This window comes from Leptosomus discolor, chromosome 3, assembly GCF_034619465.1.
Source record: "Leptosomus discolor isolate bLepDis1 chromosome 3, bLepDis1.hap2, whole genome shotgun sequence".
Classification (NCBI taxonomy): domain Eukaryota; kingdom Metazoa; phylum Chordata; class Aves; order Leptosomiformes; family Leptosomidae; genus Leptosomus; species Leptosomus discolor.
Window position 1 is genome coordinate 42,071,381 of NC_141393.1, and position 14,850 is coordinate 42,086,230.

General features: G+C 41.6%; 1 protein-coding gene and 1 pseudogene across 1 annotated transcript in view; both read left to right on the top strand.

Annotated features, from left to right (window-relative positions):
• The first annotated feature begins 1,005 nt into the window (after nucleotides 1-1,005).
• LOC147415834 (cytosolic phospholipase A2 epsilon-like) overlaps nucleotides 1,006-14,850 on the top strand; it is a 33,261-nt gene continuing 19,416 nt past the window's right edge. The window contains exons 1-2 of the mRNA XM_086462428.1: nucleotides 1,006-1,032; nucleotides 2,066-2,138. Of these exons, the coding sequence (XP_086318554.1) occupies nucleotides 1,006-1,032; nucleotides 2,066-2,138 (100 nt within the window). The remainder of the gene's footprint in view (nucleotides 1,033-2,065; nucleotides 2,139-14,850) is intronic.
• LOC147415835 (U2 spliceosomal RNA) lies at nucleotides 4,375-4,486 on the top strand (annotated as a pseudogene).

Sequence of the window (14,850 nt, forward strand, 5' to 3'; positions counted from 1 at the left end):
GTAGATTCCTAATCCTAAAACGATGGATGACTAAGGTAATTTTCGTTCAGTGAAAAGCTGTAAGGCCAGAATTAACTCTCTCCAGTGTGTTTTCTGGGGGGGGGGGTGTGTGTGTGTGTAAAGGGAAGACAGGTTGCATGTACTGTGAGTATATAGTATCACCTCCTGCAGTTCTCAAGTGGTCATTTCACATCAGACATCTGGGCTTGTTAGTAGCTGGACCTGTGCAAGGGCTATTCACCTGCATATCTGCTGCTGCACAGTGTTCTGCCAGAAAATGGAAAAGTTCGGTGTCATATCACAATTTGATGACACTGCATCATTTTTAATACTCCTAGATGTTAGCACTTAAGATGAATAAATGTATGCCCTAATTTCGAGGAGAATTTATTCTTTTTGTCTTCGTTTACTCAGTTTTGTGTTTGTGGAAGGGTTCTGAAAGTAGGAAAACATATATCAACCTGACAAGAATACGAATGAAATTGGGGAAACATCTACTGGCAAACAGCACAACCCCCTCTACCTCCAAGAAAAGGAAAACAAATAAAATTTTGTTGAAATAGAAGTTTTAAAGTCATTTCATCCACAATACTTTTGGTTGTTGGTTGGGGTTCTGTCGAGCTGTTGTCCTCCAGCCTACACATAGCTGCTACTATCTTAACTGATCCACGCATTGCTTAGGCTGCCAGATCATAGGTAGCCATGTATAAGTGCTGTGCGTTATCATGCCCTTATCTTGAATTGCTAATAACTCTTGGCACAGCCTTGGTGTGTACAGCCTTCCCCCAACACACCCCTCTGGTGTTTAGCTATCAAATAAACTCAGCATATTCCCTCCCCTTCCCTCTTGATGCTCTCGGGCAAAGAGGAAGGTGGGGCAAGGATAAGCCACTTGCTCCTCAGGAGGTGCCTCCTTAAAGTTTGCAGAGGCACTTTGGGCGTCACTGCCAGCTATTGCCTCTAATAGTGAAGTTGCATCCACACCTGTCTGCAGCTGGGAGCACGATGGGATCATACTGGAGTGTTCGTGAGGTAAGAATGCAAAAATTCAGACCATTAGAAGCTGAAGATGAGCGGAGGTGAGATTGTGGCTGGGATTCTGGTGCCTAAAAGAGGACTTGGGAGCTGTTAGTCCAAATTCACATATGTATTTAGTTATTTATGTCAGGAAGACTGACAGCTTTGCTGGTATTGGCCGTCCTGTGGAGGCACTTTTGGCAGTGGGGGAAGGAAGGCCAGCCGCAGTGGGTGATCCTCGTGGAGGCTGGGAAGCAGTCTGAGGTGCCTCACAGGAGCTTGCTGCGGATTTGAGCTGAGTCTGTGGTTTGATGCAAGCATTAGGTAAGTTTGGGTCTTCCACAGGGCAGCATCTGCCAGCTATGAGTATAGTCACATGCTGTGCCCAGGTAGCTGTGCTAGCAGCCACCTGTTAGTGCTGTACACAGGAGGGTCACTGACTAAAACCAGCTATTATCATGGACACGAAGATGGTCCTAGTTTGGTATTTGTGCATAACTTCACAACCTTTCACCTGTTTGCACTTTGCTATTTCTAGGAAAAGCTCCTGATAAAGATTTTAAAAGGAAAGTTGGAATTTTCACTAAATAAAATTATCTGAAGAAAACATCTGCTTTCTGTGTGAAATTTCAACTGTTCAAGAGAATGAAACATATTTTGCCTTTGTCTACAGGTGTTTAATGGAGGAACTTCTCAAGCATGTTACACTTAAGCTTCATTGTTGATAAAGATTTCTTTTAAATTCAAATGTCCTGTCATGTGATGCAAGAATTAATGTTATTCAAAACTATTTTACTGTGTTATCAATTTCACTGTTATTTCTTCCATCAATGACATATTTACACAGATGACTATTTCTTTCATTTCTTCTTCTTTTTTTAACTCTACGTAGACGTGGTTTTAATTTCCAAAGCAGTGCAAGTAGTTCATCTTCCAATTTTACTGCACAGCTTTGAAAATTGCAACACGCGCTTATGTGAGGTCATTTTTTATGAAGTATGAGCAATTTAATATTAATGTGGGTAATAACTTTGTCATTTTTCTGCAGAGTGAAGAATGCCCATGCTGCTCACTGTCTGTGAAAATCATAAGAATGAGAAATCTGAGAAAGGCAGATCAGTGTGAGTATCACAGTCTTTCCTTGCAGATCCCAGTAGTTCAGTTCTGAAAGCAGAGATCATAAGCAAGCTCTGTAACTTCTATTTGTGTATGAAGTGTCACCATGGTTTCAAATATTGATGTGTATTTGAATTTGGACTATTCTTAGAATATATTTTGGTATAAAAAATATCTTTCAGTTCATAGAATGTTACTATTAGTGAAAATATCAAAGGTCTACAGCAGTATACTGTAACGTATCTTAACTGCTAACAAGCTTCAGAGACAGTTTTGCTGGCTGTTAATTTTCAGTTGCTATTTTTGATGAACTGGGATGCAGGCTGCATTTCTGCTTCTCAACGAAAATGTCAGCACTGATGCAGAGTGGCTGCCAGAGCCTGTAGGGTAACATGGGAGATTTGGTATCATCTTCTGCACCTGTGTGGTTTTTTGTGCACAGTAGAAATACATACAGGCACCTCTGAATTTCTATTTGCTTACGTTAAAAAAAAAAAAAGGAGCATTTCTTGACAAACAACTTTTTTTTTTTCTGTTAAATGTTAAATGAAATATATTTGAAATACCAGACTTTCAAGGCAAACCAGTACCGTTGAAGTGTCTCTGGGGACTTGGAATGGGTGGAAGTGGAAGTGAAGAGAGGGAAAAAAAAAAAAAAAATCTCAATAATTACTCAGGTAGAAGAAAGCAAGCTGAAGGTCAACTCAAATATCTGCCTCGGATAGAAAGAACAAGGTAGGAATGCAATGGAAAGGAAGTGAATACAAACCCTTGCATATTAAGTGAATTCAGCAAGAGTATTTACCTCCATGGAGATTAGTATGCAATTCTTGCTTTCCTGCTGTGGAGCATAGCACAGGAATATTGCCTTTTCTTGAAAACAGCACGTCTTCAGGTGGGGATGGTTCAGTTCCCTCTCTGCCTTTTTAATCTAAGCTGACCTGTTTTTTGGCATAAATGATACCAGCCCTAGGGAATGCCTAAGTTGTCCTGACAGCCGATAGCATTAATATAAATAACAACCTACAGAGTTGCTAGCCAAGTATCTGCCTCTGGACTTAAAATCGGGAATGTTTATTTCTTTCTCAGCATTTTATGAATGGAATGATTGTAAATGACAGTCTTTACATCCTTAGGACTGAAGACCTTCCAGAAGTCTAGAGCTCTTAGCTATATCTTAGCTCTTTATCTTTTATTAGTCTTTGTCCTGTATCTCAATTTTGAGCAGATGTTTGACTGTCTGATTGCAGGTATGAAGCTATATCACTGGAGATGTGCTTCCAAAGCCGGATGTGGAAGAAGGTCTTTGCTGGCAAGAGCCAAAAGAAACAGGGCTAGGTGCCAGGGTCTGAGAGAAGCAGTCTTGTCCATTCCCCGTCCCAGTCGCCTTTCTTTATTGTGCACCAGAGCACCATATTTTGTTTTCCCTCCCAGAATCAGGAGCAAGATACCTGTGGTACAGCAGCGAGCCAGTGAGATTTTATCTGCACCATACCTGTATGCTCTTTGAGAGTGGAGTCATGCCAGTTGGTGTGATACATACCACAACAAATGAGACTGTGTCAAAAAGTATTAACTGAATTGGCAAAGCGGTGTGAGAGTGCAGTGGGAACCTGTACCTGTTGGCCCTTCCATTCTTGACGAAAACATTGTGCAGAGAGGTTTTAATACCTAAACAATGAGAGAAGTCCTCAAAGGAAGAGATCCAAAGGCACAGGTTAAAAGCCTCTGCCATGGAAGAAGTAGATGTTGGCACGTTCAGCAAAGTTCACTTTGTAGTCTACAGCAACTTTAGAGCGGTTTAGGCTGGAGAGCATTTGTGGGCAGTGAGACAAGTGGAGACTTTGAAAGCAGCTTTGAGACTCCCAACCTACCCATTTCACTGTACGTAGAGGCGCCTGAACATAGCCCAATGATTTAAGAAGAAAGTAAGGATAACTAGTCAGGCTTACATAGCTGTATTTCTGCAGATACTTTCCTAAAATTAGTCTTTGCTCAAAAATTATTTTTTTAAAAATATTTTTGTAGGATTATATTTGGCATGTCATTCATGTATTTATTCAAATATTTCTAAATATTTGAAATATATTTAGCTCAAAATATATTTTAGTGTAAGAATCAGTTGTATTTCCCACTCACAGTTATTTGATTTAGTTAATAGTTCTGTAAAACCTAAAGTTGTTAAGAGAACCAGAGAGCTTAAAGATGGACCAGAAACGATTCAAACTGCAAAGAGCCATCATCGTTTCTCGGCCTTTTGGCTAAGATCAAGTGTAGTGTCTGTTCTTATCAGTTTGATATCTGATACGTCCTCGATGAGGGGACTTTATTTTTGAGGTGGGGTTCAGTCTGCTCTCCCTAGTAACAAGTGATAGAACAAGGGGAAATGGCCTTAAGCTGCACCAGGTGTGGTTCAGGCTGGATATTAGGAAGAATTGCTTGACTGAAAGGGTTGCCAGGCACTGGAACAGCCTGCCCAGGGAGATGCTGGAGCCACTATCCCTAGAGGTGTTTAAGAGAGGGGTAGATGTTGTACTTAGGGACATGGTTTAGTGGTGTTGATAGAGCTAGGACAAAGGTTGGCCTCGATGATCTTGAAGGTCTCTTCCAACCAAAACTCTTCTAGGATTCTATGATCTTTGCTGGAGTCAGCGTCTGATTAGACCAAGACGTGGAAGACTGCCTGTCATAGATGAGCATGCTTTGCTTTTCTTCAGCTGTGTCACTGAGTAGCTAAAGTGTCCTCCTTGTGCAGGAGGACTGCTACCTGCAACCCACAGCATCCATGTCTCTTGGCAGATGTCACATAATACAGGACTTGGTTTTTTCTTGTTAAAGGATAGCTGTGGCAATCATCTATAATCATGGTCTTTTCCCTTTGTGTCAGACAAAAGAGTGTATTTGCACATGATGTGAGCCTAAGAACAAGAATTAGGCTGCTAATGTGTGTTGTAATCTGATACGAAAAAGGCTTACTCATGAATCAGAAGGATTTGTTCCTACATTATGCAGGTTATCAGACAACTTCAATCTGAGTAGTGTATATTATTCTAAAGACACTGCTGTTGCAATTTCCAGGCAAGTTTGAGTTCGGCTAAATTTTCCCTGTCAGAAGTCGTGAGAATAGTGATGCCAGACTGGTCAAAAGGTTCGTCCAGATTGACAGTATATCCCCAGAACTGACCAATAATAAATACTCCCAGGCAAGGCAAACACCAAGTCATGCTTTTCCCTGCCCCGCTCTCCCAGGAGATCTGCAGTTCATGAGGTATGTGGCTGAGAGATCCTGAGTCAAAAAGTCATGTTTGCATTTTATTGCCGTACCTAAAATGCTTGACACTTGGAGGCCACTAAGAGATTTTACTTTGATATCTTCCAGCTCACTTTGCACTGGACAGGAACCCAGATAGTCTTTCTCAGCGTCATAGGAAAACACAAAGCCCAGTTTTAGGGTCTTATTCTTCAGGGCGGTCTATATACTTACATTGCTAATTAAATAGCTACAGATATTTCTTTTTTCTCGTCTTTGACTCGCATGGGCAGCAGAAATGCCCACTTGAGAAGATTTGGCCCTTTTCAGGATGGTGTGAGGAGGCCTTTTCTGCACAATAGTTAGGGTTAGCCCTTGCACAAAGGCAACTGTGCCCTTATATTTAGTCCAAAAGCAGCAGAAAACTTATTATTAACAGCTGCATGACTGCAGCTGTCTCTTGCTTTAAAACCGGAAGCTTTGTGGCTGCCACAAATCATGAATGCATCCACCAGTCCTGAAAAATCTGGATTCATGGCCTGGATGGTGCTGTTTCTCTGCAACTGTACAGGATGGTATGAGGAGATTTTTGGAGAGAAGTGTTTAATGGCCCATAGTCTGAATGTTGGTTATCCAACCAGACTGCTTTGAGGCATAGACAAAATCGGGAGCTATTGGCAGCCTCACAAGCAAGAGTCGCAAGCAGAGGTGACTGGGCTCCCCATGTTCCTGCGTCCCCATTGCAGTGCCCAGGGAAACAAGAATGGCTGTGCTTCATCAGACCAAAGGTCTGTCCTGCCCTGTGCTTGAGAGTGGCCAGAGGCAGGTGCTTGGGGGGAGGAGTATGACAGTAGGGCAAAAACATAAAGTGCTCGCTGCATGATGTGCTCTCCCAGCATTTGATCACTTCAGAGCTGGTAACTTCCCAGGGCAAACAGAGTTTTTCTATGAATGCAGCAACACTTCCAGTCTACTCTGGAACCTACATAAACTGTGCATCAGCAGCAGTCTTCGTCCAGCCTCTGGTTTTCATGTCACAAAAAACCTTTGCTGGAACTTCAAGGTCTCATCCTTGTAGTGGCAGAAATCAGTTTTGCCTTCACTGCTGAAAGGCTTTGAATCTATTCTGCCATCCAGTGACTTCCCATGATCTTCCCTTACTTTCCTTGTCAGCTGATGTAGTGGAGATTGACTTTCAGAAGGCTTCCCATATGTGGGAAGAGACTGGTTGTTGCAAGACTCTTGTTTGCTAAGGGCTGGTCCACCAGCCAAGTTCACCGAGAGAGAGAGACTAATTTTTATCTTCAGGGCTCCCCACCCACTTCTTCACAGCTCCCCTTGAAGCCATGGTCATGCAGGGCTCTGCATTTCCACCATTTAACCATGGGAGAATTTCTTTCCTGAGGGACTGCTCTGCTGGCCAAGTACCACGGCGTTTCACCCCCGCCGTGTGCCAATTATGACAAGAACTAGACCAATGCTGTGTAAATTCCCCAGAGCTCCTGTTTTCAACGTGGCTGCCTGGACCTGCTTCGCTGTGCACCCGGCGCTTGCTCTTCCCAGAGGCCGCTGTTGCAGTCACAGAAGGGCGCGGGCTGCCTCACACAGCTGGCAAATCTGGTTTAGCACGGCCCTTTTCTTGATGGCACAGTTCACTGGTCTTGCAGGAGGGAAAATAAGTATCTTCTGCAAATTGGCACCTATGGGAAAGAAACCTGTTTTTTTTCATGGGCTGCAAGTGAAATATAAAGTAACATTTTTCTCCATGCATGTATGTTCACTTCAGGAGACAAAAAAAAAAAAAAAAAAAAAAAAAAAAAAAAAAAAAAAAGTCTTTAAAAATATTGACTTGCCCTACTTTGTATTTAGCAAAGTCCAAGGCTCCAGAAAGTTTTTCCTCGAATGGCCTACAGCTACTTGTTTGTTTTCTTTAGTATGACAAGCTAGTCTCAATCAACATTCTCATCAGATAAAACCTTAGGCTTGTCTTTAATTACAGTATTAAATATGGTACTTGTTAAATCTGGGCCTTGTTGCTATGTAATTTCATAGCAAACTCCCAGTATTACACTGCCCACTGATTTTAAAGGTTGGAAGGCAGAATTACTGTTTTCCTTGTGTCCCCCTAAATCCTGTGCAACACCATCATAATAATGAATTCCCTTTCATTGCCTTGTTCGCCAAAGGAAACTGTTGTGTGTGGAAAGGACTGATTGAAGAGGGCACACACAGGAAGCCAGGTGTACTTCGCTTCACCTTTGTCACTGACTGTAGCACCAATGTGAGGGATGGCAGGCAGGTAGCATGGGCAGTCCCATCAGGCAGCTGCCGGGGCTGGCTAGGGCTAATGGCATGTTTGCTTTAGGGTGAAAACTTTTCCCTGTTAAAATGACTATGGCCGCTGACTTCTGCCGTGGTTGAGAGAAATCCTGGGACACAGTCCTTCGAAAAAGAGGATCGATGTCTTTTCAGGACATCTCGTCTACTTTCGTGATGCCGTTGGCTGCTCAGGGAGGCTGCCTTTACATTAACGGAGAGACATTCTGAAAGCAGCCCAGGGCACATGCTTGGCAACACGAATCTGCAGAAGGACAGAGAAGCAGCTATGTGGATAGCTGCCAAGTTGCAACAAGACCTGTAAACAAAGATTTCCTAACTGGTTAAGAAACTGAAACAAACATGTATAAAAGCAACTGTTAATCACCAAAAGCGCCTCCCTGTGATTTCATATCCTGAAATGAGGCTTTTCTTACTCCAATTGTAAGCCGATTAACTCAAGATCTAGTTGCACAACTACTAATATACCTGTCAAAATGGAGCCCTGGTTCTGACCAATGTTTGTTATCACAGTCATAACCGCAGTTAATAATACGAGTAACAAATGAATGGATAAACTCAGTGAATATTATGTGAATCAACTTCACAGCTGCAGTTCTTAACAACCTCTGTTCCTTCCTATTCAATCTTCTTTTTGATTTCATCTACTCATGTTATCCAAGTCTGTCCCTGCTCTTCCTCAGTTCATTGCTACCATCTAAACACACGCCAAAACCTATTTTCCTTCAGGTTGCCCATTTTCTGTTCTCTAGACTAAGAGATTATTTCCAGGGTTTTTTTTCCCCTCTCTCAAGTCTTTGATAGCCATGATGGAGTGCAGTTTACAGAGCGTAGTGTAAAGTGTGTTGTATCGCATTATATAGTAGTGGTAAGAAATGTGGAGACGAAAAGCTTATTCTGTGCCTTCATAGCCGCATAAGCCACCACTGAAAAAGACAATGCTACGTCTATCCAAGGAGCTCATTAGTATGTTATTTGCTTAGAGTTCTTGGTCAGGACACCTCCTTACAGCTGTGGAAATAGTTGCATCTCTACCGCTAGGTATCAGTGATTGTATGTAAGTACACCATGCATCTTCTTGCAGCCGTGCTGTCTTCTGTGTACAAGAACAGAAAGCTGTTCTGGTGGTGAAAGTTATGATGTGCTATGTCCCCTCATGACTTCCTTCAGATTCTTGGTGTAACCTTGAGGAAGATGAGTTTCCTCAAAACCTTAGCTCCTCATCTCTAAAAGAAGGACTTCAACAAGGTCACTAGGAGCCTCGCAGGGGCATTAGGAGAATGAAGTCATTACGGGCTGAAGGGTTGATAAAAGGAGAAACCAACCTTAGGTAAACGTTAGGCTTATCTCTGCCTCATAGGCAAAGCACAGGTAGTATTGCAGCTATTGTCCTTCATTGAACAGGGATGATGTTTAAAGCCTTTTATGATGGTACTACGTGTTCCTAGCAGACTTCATTAGCCTCTTGTTTGGAGGCTTCCACCTAACAAGTGCTTGAAACAGCTTTTAAAATGTTTCACGATTTTTGAAAATGTCACAACCTGTTTTAAAACAGGTTTGAAAGGATAGAGACAGTGGAAATAACAAGGGAGAAGACGGACTGGAATGAATAGGTGACAATGGCAGCGATGTGGAACCACATGGTGCTTTGAAAGGAGACACGTCCATGCACTAATTCACGATCCTTCACTCCTCTGCCATTTGGCTTGCAGAGTTAAATGGCGGTGACAGCCTCTGCTCAGAGCTGGATGGATGTTTCTGCAAGAGCTGAGATGTGTTTCATGAAGTGCTGTGCCAATAAATAACACAGCACAAGAGTAGCATGCGGTTTTTTCAAATGTATATATAAGCAACTTCAGCAGTTGTCAACAGATAATGATGATGAAGTATGTGTGTTGATTTCTCAATAGGCTTTCTGTATTTACAAATTTCCTTGGGCTGGGCTGTGTGATACCTTCTCACCGCTTAGGAAGATGAGCATTGCCCTTTTCCCATGCTTACAGTCCTCCACATCTTCTCAAGGGTTATTGTACCTTGGTGATTTTAATCATCCTCGGTAAGGACTGTATTTTACTCAATATCCTGTGTACTGTTGCTCAACGATGTGTTGAGTTTAAGACCAAAGTATACTTTGCTTGACTTTGAACTGAACAGTAACGCCAAATTGAGTATTAGCAGATCTGTGTTTACAGTACTATTAGTTGTTAGAATTTGGACATTCAAAGTACTTCATAAATACCATGGAGATCAATTTGCTTATTGCAGGAATTGCTCCAGGATTGTTGAGATATTCTTTTGATGAGAAGAAGGTACAACGTCTCGTCTTCAGCATTTTATCGTGGAAAATACATTTAAATGCATTTTTGCCCAAATAGATTTTCTTATGCACTGTTACAGAACCTGGAGAATATATTCTAGTTCTCGTTTCATCAAGACAGCAGTATCTGCAGTTCATCCAGTTCTGCATTAAGCAGTGTGACTGATACTTGTAAGCGGTGATTCATTCTTTCCTGCACCTTCAGAACAGAGACCTGTTTCATTTTTTGCATCTGTGTCCTTTTACACATGTCTAAATGAGTGCTGCTGAGGTGAGCTGTACGTTCAATGCGATAAGGCTTGCGGTACGTCATAGTTCCCATGGAGGTTCAGTCTGAAGAGTCCGAGTAATGCCAAGGAAAGCCTGGCCCACAGGCAAGATTCACAGAGCTTGAGAACTTTTATCAGCGATGGTCTCCAGAGAGGAGCTTCAGAAAGTCCTTTTGCTGAACCTAGGACATTGATTACCTTGTAGATAAGGACCAAGAATCAAGATGTAGTTTGATGTTATGTGGGAGGCCAACGTAAAGTAGAGAGGCTAGATTTAACGTGGCTATGATAGTCCACATTCAGAAAAGACATGTGAGAGTGTCCACATGAGACTACGGCTTCTCTCCCAGGGATTTTGAATGATTGTATCCTCAGCAGCGGCCAATAAAGTAGTGCTCCAGTGGTAGCCAGAGAAAGTCCACTCACAAATGTTAGTACTGGTGTTTGCATTGTGTTCTGCTATTAAATTGCAAATCTTTTTGAATGCCTCCCTGGCAAAGGTGTTAATCTCTTCCTGTTTGTTCAGGACTAATCTTGACTAACTTCTTTTAAAGACTTGCCTTTAGTTCAAGAATAAAAACTAGACAAAAGGGATCTTGGGTATAACTGTTCCTTGTAAGTCAGATATCTCTGTTCTTAATGCCTTCATTCATTCTTACTCACAGGAAAATTGCTGCAGGCTGCTAGATCAGTTGGGAGTCCTGGAGGACTCCAGTCAGAATATGAGTTCATTTAATTTCACTGTGAAAATAGGATTAGTTGTAGTCTTGTGATAAAAGACGGTCTGGAGGCTGTATGTTTTTCTGTGGCTTACTTTGATGTGAGAGAAACCAATGGTGACATCTTTGTAGAAAAGATGTGTAAAAAGCGAAGACTTGGCTGCCAAAAGCAAAGCGCATGTTGGCAGCACATCCGAGTCATAGTATTTATGTCAGGATAAACCATTGCTGCAATGTAAACTTTTAATCCAGGCTGAATGAACGCTCTGCTTAACAAATAAACCGAAATAATCAAAACGTAATCTTCACCTGCGTGTTATGCCCTGTAGGTCCAGAATTTAATTCAGAAAACGATGGCTGAGGTTTACAGGTTTTGGGCGGAATTCTCAGGCACATGAAGAACCATTTACAGTGTGGTGTAAAAATTCTCTTCCAGTGAGTTGTCCCTGTATGTTATGGAGTTATTGAGCAGCATCAACGTCTTTCCTTCAAATTGGCTGCTGTAAACCATCCTATGAGGGAATGAAGCAACTTACTGCACCCTACTTTTGTTACTTAGTTATACCAATGTGTTTTATTTCTGTGCCGTTTGCTTAGCCATAACTCTTCCGTCCTCACCATAAAAACAAAGAACCTCTACAGGTATCTGTTTTTATTTAGGTGTATATTTAGGCAGTAAATTTGTACAGATTATCAGTGCTAGCTTCTTCCTGAGAGACAGAGACTTTGGGACATTTTTAACCTTAGTCATCATATTTGCAAATATGGGTTTTGAGACATCAGTCCCAGCGAAAGGAGAACACCTCATGTCAGTCAGCTGACCTTGTCCTCACTATTATATTGAGCTACAGATTTTTGGTAGCTCCCCATTCAGTACCAAAGTTTGCTTGAAAGAAAAGATATCTAGGGCAAGTGTCCCTACCATAAAGTTTAGTTATTCAGTAGCAAAATTTTGGTTTCCAAACTCTGAACCTCAGTTGGAAAATCCAAAACAGAATTACTGCTGCAGTTCACTGTCAGTCCTGCAGCTTAATCTCAGTCTCTCTGCAGATTATATCTCCCATGATGTATTGCTCCTGCTTTTTCAGAAAAATCCTGGAGAAGAATGTGAGAAAAAGTACCATAACTACATAAAAAGCGTGCCAGAGGCATTTCTGAGTCGAAATGCCAATGCTTAAGGTGAGGGAGGGGGAAATAGTTTTAGCTAAACATTAAAACCATTTTTGTTTCTATTCCCCCTTCTATTCACTCTATTCTATTGCGTGCATAACTTTCTTGGGAGCACTTTATAAAGAAAGAAAATCCGTGAGTGTTGATTTGCTGGTTCAGCTGCTTCTGGTATTGCTTTTGTTGTCACTCCCATTTTTCTTTGAAATCTGAGGCACTTGCAGCCTGTTTCGAAGTCTGTTTCCATTATGTTTCCCTCTGATAATGGTTTCGTCAGATGCCCAGCAGTTCTAACTACCCACTGTATCTGCATCAACACTGTCAATGTTTGGCCAAGACTTATTTTCAGCTAGTTTATTTTTAAATGGAAGGGAAGGAACTCTCTAAAGAATATTTTCCAGTGATAGGTGTGAGATTGCACAACATACCACTGCAAGAGAGTCTAAGGTTGAACAAAGGAAGCCTGACCTGTTAATAATACCTCTCAGCCAAATATAAACAGCTTTTTGGTTCCTACTGGCTGACACTCTGAGAGTAGGAACAGTGAAACAGTGGCAATGCTTATGAAAAGTTTAAAAATGGATGTACCTATGGAAATACAAGTTTTCTAGTTCCACTCTGCTGAAAGAGAGCATATGTAAAGGTGATCTAATGACATCTGCGCCTCTGTTAGCATGTGACAATCTTGCAAGAACAGCTACATGTACCCAAAATGCCTCTTAGGCTACATAATTTATCCTTTGTTTCTTTACAGAGGAGCTGGGGTGGATGGGAGAAGTTGTAGCACAGCTGTCTGTGGGCTTCTCTGCATTATATTGTTTCCGTTTGATGATTGTATTGGGATGGTACGCAGAGGCTCTAGGTATGCGTTTAGGACTTGTTACTTGGACTTTGTATGTGTTTGGAAAGGAAAGGCGTCAACTTTTCTGATGAACTTACAGTCTCACTTTATACGCGTCGAAGAAGGAGGTTTGAAGTTGTTTTGGAGACAGTGCCCAGATATCTGGGAATTGATCTTTTGGGCTGATGTACAACATAAGGATGTCCTATCGCTTCCTTCCAAGACAGTCAGGGTTGGAAGGGAAACCGGTTAGTTGATTTCCATGCAATATAATTGATGATACGTGATTACCCTGTTTATTTCCTTCCAGCATAAACATAGGCATCACGTGGCGGCAATTCCACATGACACCTTGTAGGCTCACCTGGGCTGCTGCTCTTCTCCTGAAGGAGGACCAAGTTTACCTTGTTTGTCCCTCTTTGATACGTATCTGGGTATCAATACCGTCTGAAACGAGTTACCTAGAAAATTTATAAAATATTTCTCATTAGAGCTAACTCTCTTAGAGCTGGAACAGTTTCCCTAATATTCCTCTTTGTTTATTTCCCTCCGACCAGGCAGAGCCACAGATCATTGTCCTGTTTGTATCGAGCATTGGGACATTACAGAACCGTCGTTTGACAGTCTTTTTTGTTGTTGTTGTTGAAGCAGCAAACTCAATTCTTTCAGCTCTTTCTCATATGCCAGGCTAAGTAAATACTCTTCAATCTGGACCTGTTTCATTTTAACAGCTGTTAACAGTTAAAGCCTTTTATGGTGGAGGGAGGAAGGCAGTGGAAGAGGACTGCAACGTAGAAGACACTGAGCATCCACTTGTTCCTGCCCAGGGCTGGGACTGTATGCAAAGAGATCTCAGTGCTAAATATAATCACCTGCACTTACTTTTAACATTGTGTATTTGGGATCTGGTCCAAAATTTATCTAAATTTGTGCTGTATATATAAGTTATGGTAAGTCCTGCAACATAGTAGTTCTGGAGCATAGTTTCTTATTCTTCCTGCAGTGGTCTGGCTGCAATTGCTTGTTTTCAGATTCAAATATCTTTGCCTCTGCATTCTTGTCTTGGGCTATGTTGAGACTGAGGCCTCACTGGTTGCTAACTAAGCTGGCATTAGATATGGATTAGCAGGTTGCAGGACTTTGGTTTTGCTCTTATTAAGGATGAGCAGCCTTGCTAAAGACTGGACTAACGTCTTAAGTTGGCTATGGGTCTATTGTGTTCAGAGAGGGTGAAGGACTGAACGAAGATCCCACCACAGCTCTCTCTAGACACAAGATTGTAAGTCGCAAGTTTAGAGCTTCTTTAATACTCTGAAAATACTGAATGCCTGTCTTCTAAATCAGGATTCATAGGTAGTATGTACAACAAAGAGATATCCCAGAATGAACAAATTCCCTAAACTACACATGTATCAGTAGTCCATTAGTGACAGACACGGTTGCTGAAGAAACATATTCTTACTCTTACCTGCTTCTCTGGTGTCATCGGAGGAAGTCAATATTATCTTTTTCAAATGTTAAAAATCAATGGAATAATTGTTGAAAATATCGTGGGAGAGAGAGCTAAAGAAACGTTTTTATCACCTCCTTTAACAATAAATTGTTATCTACAGTTACATTGCACATATTCTGCATGTTATAATTGCAGTAGTAAGTCTAAAAATATCCTAATATTACTTGCAAAAATTATAGACATCTGCATTTGCGATGCTGAAGTAATTTCTTCCTTGCTATGGACAGTAACGGAGAAACTATCAAATGCATGCTGGAAAAACTTGGAGATGTTTCATGTTCAGACAAGATCAGAAGATGTGGCA